The 10,811-nt window shown below is 37.8% G+C and overlaps 1 protein-coding gene across 1 annotated transcript; it reads right to left on the bottom strand.

Moving 5' to 3' along the window:
* Positions 1-1,766: 1,766 nt before the first annotated feature.
* On the bottom strand, positions 1,767-4,592 carry LOC308093129 (CD209 antigen-like protein C; the record flags this gene model as incomplete). Its single annotated transcript, XM_080439357.1, has 6 exons — positions 1,767-2,050; positions 2,639-2,751; positions 2,894-3,027; positions 3,120-3,272; positions 3,886-3,987; positions 4,499-4,592. The coding sequence occupies 6 exons, from the start codon at positions 4,590-4,592 to the stop codon at positions 1,915-1,917; spliced, it is 732 nt and encodes a 243-aa protein (XP_080295483.1). The 3' UTR covers positions 1,767-1,914.
* Between the last annotated feature and the right edge of the window lie 6,219 nt (positions 4,593-10,811).

Below are 10,811 nucleotides of genomic sequence, written 5' to 3'. Positions count from 1 at the left end.
TAATAAGCGGATATGGCAACACTGATTGTCATCCAGATTCCAGCCAACACAGCAGCTGTTGAAGCCTCGCCTGGAGGAGGAGACAATACCACACAAACCCTCCTCCTACATGTTTTCTCATTCAACTTTGAATTTCAAAGGAGCTTTAATTGAATGAGAAAACATACGTTTTACATCGCCAAAGCAAGTGTCAAAATAAAAACAATAAAAAAACGAAGAAATATAACAATTTAAGGGCATTTTGGAGTGTGTCTTTCACTGGATTTGAAGCATAGACAGTAAAAGATTTGAACCTATGGAAATAGTGGCACCTGCTGGTCATAAAGTATACTTTCAGCCTTATTAGCCAAGGGTCAGTTTTATCTATGAGTGTTAATGATAGAGTTACAAATAAATAATGTGTTAATGCAATTGCTAAATTAAACTCTGAAAGGGTATTATAATGGAATTAGACATGGTTAAATGTGTGTCCTCTCAGAGATACAAATGAGCATACACACATTTGGTCCCCAATGTTTTCCTTGTATTCCATTTTAACCAGTATATTGTGGAAACATAAAACAAGAAACATGCGTCATAGCTAAGTTACATTGCAAATAGCTATTAAAACAAATGAAATAAAGTAATTTAATAAATGTACTTAGTTACTTTCCATCACTGTTTAGGTCATTAGATCATACTGCAATCAATCAGTTTCTGATTGTAATTTCGGTCTGTTAGTGCCATCTAGTGGCCATTATGTATGCATTGAATGAATGTAACCATGACATAAATGGCCATGATATGTGACCCTTAAACACAAAAACGTAAAGTTTATACCTATGTATAGGTTTCAGTTATTCACATCATCCAACATACTGTACACACATCCAGGCTCCTTTAAATGTAATTAATATAACTCGGCCAATAAACAAATGCTTGTATTAGTGCAACAATTATCACACGTACACAACATATTTTCTGTCTGTCTGTCTGTCTGTCTGTCTGTCTGTCTGTCTGTCTGTCTGTCTGTCTGTCTGTCTGTCTGTCTTATTTGTATGATCTGATGGGGAGTTGTACAAAGTTATCCTAATGGGTCTACAGTGTCGAATGGTATAAATGTAATTATCTAATTATCTAAGTATAATCTTTTACACTTATTAGGTTTTAGTTTTGTCCCTACAGTCCAATGGAGAACATTGGACTGGAGAACAAAACATTTCTAATAGTTTCGTCTTTGTTTTATGTGTATGGTCCAACATTATAAAGTTCTACAAGGTAACTATTTATTATTTTTGGTACATTTTATGATCCTATATGAATACACTGATCCTGGGTTGTGGTACAAACCATTAGAAAATGTATCATCTTTGTTTTGTTTTTTTCTTTTGTTTTTTAAAGCATGCTACAAAAGTGTATTCTTTATCATAGCAACAATTTACATGAACTCGCAGGTCTCAAGAACAGATTGAATTGATTTTACAAATTGTATATTATTAATTGTAACCGGTAAGCTGCACTGTGGCCAGACATTTGCGTTCATGTAGGCTACTCTTTTACTCTCTCTGTGAGGATGATTTTCTTTAAAAATGTATTTTAAAATTGTATTTTAAAATTGTACTGTATCTCGCCGACACTCACTTCATTCACGATGAGTGGAAGTTTTTAATGAATGAATGATTGCGGGATGTTCACTGTTTTCATAAACTGAATCAGAATACAACACAAAGAAAACAACATACTTTATTTATCTGTATGTATAGATTCATAATTTTATAATCTGCACTTTAACCAAATGACAAAAATATGAATAAATTGTAATGCAATGTCTACCGTGCATATTGGATAGAATTACAAGGCAGACAAATCAAGCAAACACATAAACTACCAAATGCAAACACAGCCATCATGTAACCATAACAACACAGAAGCTAACTAAAGCATTTCACACATCCAGTTGTTCATGGCAGAACATTCTCTGTCGTTCCATCCTTGGATACGAATCAAACTCACAAACTCAACACAATCTTCTTTAGGTCCTTGGTTATTAGGCTCACCTCTGCGCCAGTACCTAGATAAGTAGAAACTTTTAATTTATTACGAAACCTTTAAAAGAATGTTTTTTCTTTCTAAGTCTTTCACTGTTTAAAATCATGACCACAATTGATATTCTAGACCAGTGGTTCTAGAACTTGTCGGGTTGCAACCCCCCAAAATAATCATATTTGAACTTGGGACCCCCCACCCTGACAAGCACTTGGAATTATAGTAGTTGAGGCATTACATTGTATTTAACTCTGTGGGCACAAAACAAAATCATTTGGGGACCCCCCTCTGTTCTCTAGACAAATTAACCACTTTCACCTTGGCGTGCCTATTTTGGGCATGTCATCATGGGTGACAATGTTCAAAGATTTGCAAAAGGTTGCAAAAACAGACGATATACAAGCTCACAGCACGTAAAATTTGAATAGGGCTTAGTGAAATACACAACAGTTATAATTGTCTTAGGGACAGTGCAATAGATTTGTATTTTAAGATTTGTATTTTAACATTTATTACCATTATAGAAAAAAAGTAGTAAAGATGAAATAATTCATATGAAATATAATGGTACTTAAATTGTATGCTGAAATGAAGAAGAGAAGTAAATTCTTACGTTGGTGTGGTCAGTGGGGTTCCATCTACCCACATCCAGACTCCTTCTTCGTCTCTGTCAGCCAAACCCAGCCACATTCTCCGGTCTCTGCCAGTAACTCTCTCAACAAAGTCCTGGACAGAAAAGATGCTGGTTACTAGCTGTAACACATTTTAATTGATTGTATCTTGCAAAAAGGTAGACACACACGCACACGCACACGCACACACACACACACACACACACACACACACACACACACACACACACACACACCTGTTTTTCTTTGCTGTTTATGACAATCAGGTCTGATTGTCTGTCTCTACAGTATTGTCTGCTCGCATTCCAGGTTTTCTTCTCAGTAGAGACGTAGTAACACACACCACCATCAGATGTAAATCCATGTGGATCTGAATAAAGTTAGACACCGGTCTTTCATTTGCTCAGATTAATGATAAACAATGAAAATAACAAACAAGAAAAACAGTGATGTCTCACTGACCACAGAGCCTCCTCTTCAGGTCATCTCGTTCTTCAGTCAGGTTGCTATATTTGCTTTGTATCTGGTCATTCAATTCAGTCAGGTTGTTATATCGGGACTGTATTTGGTCTCGGTCTTTGACCAGGTCGTTTTTCTCTTTAATCAATTTAGAATCTGCAACAAGGAAAATCAAGAAACTGATGATCGAGCTTCATCTACAACTTGGTTCTGATAGTAAAGTATAAGAGTCACATTTGTCATTCAGGGATGGATTAAGCCCAGTGCAGATCATCTTTTAGGGCCCCACCCTCACAGGCTCATTAAAGACCCTAGCCATCTCAACCTCGGTCTGTTTCAGATGCTGCCACATGGCAAGTGGCTCCGCAGCCACAGCACCACTGGCAGTAGGCTGCTGAATAGCTACTTCCCCATGATTGAATATACAAAGAAAAAATATTGACAACAAGCTCTGAATACACTAAAGCTTGAATCTCTAAACCTTGAATGTAAAATTACCTTGGGAGGAAATAACAGATAGTTGTGCAGTTAAAGTCATAATGTATAAGATCCATTTTAGTAGTCTTCTTTGGCAACACCTAAGATAGCTCATATGTCTCTTAAAACTGCCATTCCCAGAATTCAGTTTGAAACAAAATTGGGGGAAGTAGCTCTCCAAACTGAATGCAACAGATTCCTAGCGCTGAGGATATTTTCGAAAGCAGCAATACATAAAAACACTCAAATATACATAAGTTGTAAACATACTATTTATAGAATGATGACTCACTGTGTATGGCCAGGCCAATGATGCCAACCAATAGGAGAAGACACAGCAGCCCCAGACACACTCTAGCAGGTCTGTGGCAATTCTTCTTTGACTCACTGGGTTCTGAAAAAACAAACGTCACATTTTCAAGGTGTATTTCTTTTTTGACATTACACAAAGCAGAGCACATGCATGAATTGTGTGGCTTCACATGTGAATACATGCAAATGTGCCATTAAAAAAGTCAATAAAGTCATGATAATAGTAATGATAATTACAGCACAAGTCACTTTGCAAACACCACTGGCCCATACAAGTTAACAATTTGTTTATGAGTACACTTTCACATTAAGTTATCCTGAATTTAAGATTATTTTAGCAATTGCATGTAACTGTTTCTGATCATCTTAACAAACTGTTCCTTTATGGCATTGGCCAACTAGATTTTATTTTTTGGTGTGAGACACCACTGCTCTTGCAAAACATCCATAGATGTGTTAATTAATCATTGTAGTTATTATTATTATTATTATTATTATTATTATTATTATTATTATTATTATTATTATTACCCTTATTATTATTATTATTATTATTATTATTATTATTATTATTATTATCTTATTATTATTACCTCCACGCTGTGCTGTGTTCCCAGGGTGAGGAAGTCTGAGATTTTCATATGTGTCGTTTGTTGGTTCTGGTATGGTGTACACGTCCTCAGACATTCTCGTTCATCTTCAAACTAACACAACTTGGTGGAAACACAGAAGTCACAAAGATATTGAAACACTTTGCAAGAATAGTGGAGTAATTTCCTGATGTCAACACCTTGTTTGGTAACTAAATGCACAGCAGCTTATCGTCTCTGTCGGGTGGAAACCTCATATGTCCAAAACAGTTACTTTTCAGAATTCAAATAAAAAAACAGCAAAAGTGCAGATTTACAACCTCAAACACGTCGCGAGTGGATCTGCTACGTTTGATGCTTTTGTGTGATGCTGTAGTATGATCAAGTAGGGCATTAATTTACCAAATGTAAATTATGGAGTTAAAATATGGAGATAAGAGGTTTCTGCCCGACAACAATGTTATCAGTTCTGCTTTAAGGAGGTTGGACAAAATGCAACAAATATCACAGGAAAGTCCCACATCTATGCTGTGGCGACCATTTCCTCAACATCTTGGTGAATTTACAGCTATCAATACTTAGAAAATACTTATACTTAGTAAAATGTGTGTCACACACACATTTTAACCATTTATTTATGTCCACATAAAAGAAAAACAAACATGAACACAAATATTATTGGTGCAGTAAGGTTACATTCACAAATCATGGCATATGTCGTCATGATACAATAAGCATGTCACTCAGTACTCTATGGGTATACGTAACGGCGTCTCCGCCATATATGGCGGCTCCCAATTATAGCAGAGACAGTACAATACTTTGCCAGCCTTTTTTCTTCCTTTTTGGGCATCCCAAGTTGTTGAAGCCCTCTAACAATCAGTCTGGGGGTATGTCCCAGGCTACCAAATATAAAAACAAATAGTCTGCACCTATAACCTAGCTCTGAGATGGTATGTAGAAGTGGTCGGTATTTCAGGACCATGGTCTTAAAGGCTTCCTCTAGGCTAAGGTCAAAGGTGCATGCCACCTCTGTAACGGTTCGGTTCGAGTCAGGATAGAATGTAGGACCCAAATGCAGGATGAGGCTGAGGCTGAGCAGGTCGGTTCAAAGGGTTTATTAACTCAAAAACTAGGAATACAAACTACAGGAACTGAACTCAAGACAATAACACACGTAACATTTCAATGAACCAGCAAAGAAACACTGGGAACAGAGGGGTAAAAATACACAAGGACTAACTAGACACAGGTGAACTCAACAGGACAATCAACACTGGGATAGGGTACTAGAGGCTCCATTCTTTGGCACACTATGCGCGCTATTCACCGCCAGCTCCTCCAGCCTAAACCCTACCCTAAACCTGTTAAATACGGATAATGGAGCTGCCCTGTCCCAAAATGTTATTGTATATATATATATATATATATATTACAGTATTATTATATTCCCCACGTAAACGCTACGTTCATGTTTACTGCATTAAAGCAGGGGTTCTCAATCTTTTCAGGCGATCAACCCCCCAAAATAACCATATTTGATACACAGATAAATATTGTGAAAATAGCAGATCTACAAGCTCACAATGCCTGGCGTTGTGAGCTCTGTTGTGGTGGTCTTGACCCACAGGTTGAGAACCACTGCATTAAAAGCTCCAAGCAAGTTACATGTCTAGTCTATGTTGTTGACCACGTAATGTAATGTTAGAGCTTATTTGGTTTTAGTGTTGTGACTACTCCAGTTCTCACGCACTGCTCGATCGCGCCTCATTGTTTATGCTGCCCAAAATAACAGATCTGTAAGCTGTCGACACAACATGACTCAGCGCGTTGATAGCTTGTATGTCTGTTATTTTGGGTAGGTAGGCGACGCACATTACGCATCGCAGCAATGTATCTGGGTTTGAGAGGCTATGATTGATGTAAACTTAAAGGATCTACACCATGAATTTAATTTTTTTTTGATATTTAATATCATATGGTGTATGTCCCTCAAACCTTTTTCAAAAGGTTTGAGGCTAAATCATCACTCAGATATACTCATCCCAAGTCAATTGTCTCTGGCTTATACAGCACTTTCAGCTGCAATACCAAAATGTCCTTTTGGGCAGGGGGGGGCTACTGAGCAATTCTGTCTGGCCATCATCAATGCAATGGCAAGGCAAGTGATGTCACTTGCATTGCCATTCTGAAATGGCCTGTTCAGACACGCCCATTCTGAAAATCTCTGAAATGAGAATGAATGACTGAATGTTAAAAAAATATATTTTTTGGGGTACAAGAGACACTGGGGAGCCCAAAAAATACCCCCCCTGCCCCCAAAAAAAAAATGAAATTCATGGTGTGGCCCCTTTAAAGTGTAGCTCTGTTCGGGATTATTGAACAAAGATGGATGATGAAAGATAACGGGGACAATATGGATGTAAGTTAACAGTTGCTTATTGTGAACACAATAGGCTACAAATTAATATAAAAATGTATTTGGATAAAATAAAATAAAAACAAGCAGGAAAACAAGCCCAATGTGGCTTATAATAATCAGACCAGGCAACAGTGCAGACAGGGAGATAGGAGAGCATATATTGGATCGGGGATGACGGCTAGCGCAGTCTTCTCTTAAAGGCAATGGCTTCTGGCACAGTGATTGGTTTTATCAACGCCCAAACCACACCTATGCATAATGTAAGGGTATAGCTCAGGTGTTTGGCGGGTGAGAATAGCAAAGTTTGCGGGGAAACGCCTCTTGCCTGGTCCTAAATCAGATATTACTGTGAATAGCAATTTGGGTCGTGAATGGGGCCCACTATACCCCTACCCGTTAACCAATGCTCCAACTTACACTCGTCTGTTTTATTCATTGATTACGCAGGAAATAATGAACTGATTACAACAATATAAAAATCTCTCTAATCAGTAACATGTAGGTGATACTTATGTCTATCAAATGTGGTTTTATTGAAAGGCAATCAAAGTCCAGAGCTTAAGCCAAACATCGGGTGTGTGTGCTCCATGTTAAATCCCCACAGTGCGGCTGCAGAGTGGTTGCCAGAATTGCGAGAAATAAGCAACCAGGTCTATGAAAACAAGCCCAAAAGAAGCAACTATAATAGGCCACATGAGCATTTCAAACCTATATATGTCATCCATTAAACAATGTGCATATTTATATATGTTGGCTATTTTAAAATAGACGATCTACAAGCTCACAACCGTTCTACCATTATTTACAAGCAACTTCAGAAAAACAAGCCCAATGTGGCTTATACCAATCAGACCAGGCAACACTGCAGACAGGGAGATAGGAGAGCGTATATTGGATTGGGGATAATGGCTAGCGCAGTCTTCTCTTAAAGGTAATGGCATCTGGCACGGTGATTGGTTTTATCATTGTAACGCCCAAACCACACCTATGCATAATATAACGGGTAGTGCAGGTGTTTAACGGGTAAGGGAGGTGTCCCAGAATAGCAACTTTTGCGGGGGAACGCCCCTTGCCTAGTCCTAAATCCGATATTAGTGTCTTTAGCAACTTGAACCTGGAATAGGGCCCAAGGTTTGCACCTGCATGAATGATATCCTGGATTAATTTATCTAGGATTAGCCATGAATCGGTTTCATGAAAGCTGAGTAATCTCGCCAGATTAATATAGTTATCCTGGATTATGTTTATGCATGACTCGGTTTCCTGAAAGCAATGCCACATTAGTTACCATGGCAATTTTGCTGTGAAGTTAGCCTTGTCCAGACCATTGCAATGATTTGTGAAGTCGGACTATGATAGACGATAGTTTATTGCTTATGGGTGATCCATTTTGCTAGGCCTAGGCCTATTTGTGGAATATATAACGGCATGCCACAATCACTGGAGAATATGCACAGGAATAGGCCTATCTATCAATGAGTCATTATACCAGTGAGATTTGTATTTTTGCTGCTGAGTTGTGGATTAGCTCCTGTCAGATTATTTCTTGGACTATGGAAAGAATATTGATCTATCCTGAGGAGTTATTGGATTACTTTTGTTCGTTTGGATTTATTTATGAACATGTGGAGATGCAAAAGGTTGTGTGTATGTGCAATAAGTACAATAGGCTATTGAGCGTAGCGGAGATGTCACTTGAATTGAATTACTGTGCACATTGGAGTGACCTATTAGTTAGTCAAACACACCACTGTGCACTGTCCTACGTTCTTTTTCACTTTTAGGCCTACACCTACAGCCAATCTAGCCGATCTACAAATTCATAACGTGTTGCAATGCGACACATTGTAAGCTTGTAGATCGGCTATTTTTGGTGAACATTCCCCCAGAATAAGTTTGCTGTAGTTCAAGTGGTTAAGGAGAATCAAATAGGCCTACATACTGTTTATTTTTTGTGAAAATTAATACTTTACTAAATGTTACTGTTACTGATTGTTATATAAAATATTAATATTAATATTATTATGCTTACAGTAGGCTATTAAGAATGCTGTTATCATATTTTGTTATCATATTTTGTTATATTTTATTTATTTATTTAAAAAGCATTGGCAGATTCCGCCCTATAGGTAGAACAAAAGTGTCCGTGCCCTAAGGGCACCGCACTTTAATTCTACATATGAAGGTGGATTCTGCCATTGCTGTTCAATGGGAATGGCTTTTTTGATGCACATCTTTTTGTGTATTGCGCACACCTTGCGTTTATGCGTTCTATACGCCATGTCTATTTGAAGCAGATAAATGGTCGAGACAGATGCTGCTTTTCCCCCTCTGTCCAATCGGGTGAGTCGAGGCGGACCGTCCCAAGACTCAGGAAGCAACATGGTGCTCGCAATTGAGTAACTGCGGGCTACGGGGAGGGTGCTGAAAGTGAGTGACAGGTGCGTCACTGGTTATTGGGACAGAATGCGCTGCAAGCTATACTCAGTTTTTTAGAATGCGCTGGCTGCTCCTTTGAATAGGGTTTTACTTTGTCAAAGCAAGTGTCAAAATAAAAACAATGAAAAAATTCAGAAGTACTATGAACAATTAAGTGCTAAAAAACATTTGATTAAAGGTCTATAAAACAGCAAAGTCAAATGTAAAAAATATGCTTTTAACAAGCACAAATACACCTAAATGGGATTCTTCTGGAGGATTTAAACATTGATTTTGTTGTCATGGGGTATTTAATACACAGCTGCGTATTTGTGCCATAGAGCAGCGATCACCAACCTGTGGGCTGGGGCCCACTGGTGGGCCGTCAGGATATTGAAAAATGGGCCCTCAAATGGTGGTTGGTTTTATAATAAACAACTTTAATTTTTATCCTGTTTTTATTTCAATATTATGATTCTGTTGTGCTATTGCCTTTCGTGATCTCAGCATCATGTATTGAAAATGAGTCCTCCTCACCTCAATGTATTTCTGAGAAAATACATTTTTGGATGAATGAATTAATGAAAAAGAATTGCCAAAACAGTCCGATTTTATTGATAATATAACATTTATATATATTTTTTTCATTGTGATACCGATAAATAAGAACTGAAAGTATACTACGTTAGTTCCATTGATCCAATCTGGAACAGATCGATGATTGATCATTAAAATAAACATGCTCTGAAAATGCATGTGGTCCACCCATCTGACTTAACGCTGCCGTGTTAAGTGGTCAGATGGGTGGGCCGCGAACACTTTAGAGATTTTAAAGTGGGCCCTGATCCGGAAAAGGTTGGGAATGGCTGCCATAGAGTGAATTGAGTGTTATGATCATCATGCAGATTTTTTTTTTATCTCACAGGTTTGGATGCCAAACCCATCAACAGACTTAACGTTGTTCTCTGAACGTTATTCCACAATATTTAATTGTGTTTTCCATTTAGCATAATATTTAACATGGAGAAATCAATATACAAATATTAATGTCCGGAGAAATGTTTGTGTGTGTTTCTTTCTGATAATCCTGTGACCTGTCCAGTTTTGGGAAATAGCTATTCATTAATCAATCAATCAATCAATCAATCAATCAACTTTATTTGTGTAGACTCAGGGGTCCATTAAAAACAAACAACAGAAAACACACAACAAACAGAAAGAACACCCCTTTTCAATAGGGCATGAAAAGTGTTGACTCCCACATTGCAGAACAGCTCACTTGCACTGCACCACTTTGGTTTTCTCAATGCCTTCCTGAACTTAACCCACAGGGGGCGATATACAGGGGAATACAGTGTGCTACAAATTAAGTAATATATAATAGTATTACTTTGCACAGTAACTAGTGTAACTTACTACAATTGCCAATGCAGTAATAATATTTGGAAAAATAAAATATGCTGTCTAGCATTCATC

This window comes from Gymnoscopelus braueri (assembly GCF_963280865.1).
Source record: "Gymnoscopelus braueri genome assembly, chromosome: 10".
Taxonomy (NCBI): Eukaryota; Metazoa; Chordata; class Actinopteri; order Myctophiformes; family Myctophidae; genus Gymnoscopelus; species Gymnoscopelus braueri.
The sequence above is the reverse complement of the archived record's forward strand: the minus strand, read 5'-3'. Positions and strand labels throughout refer to the sequence as shown.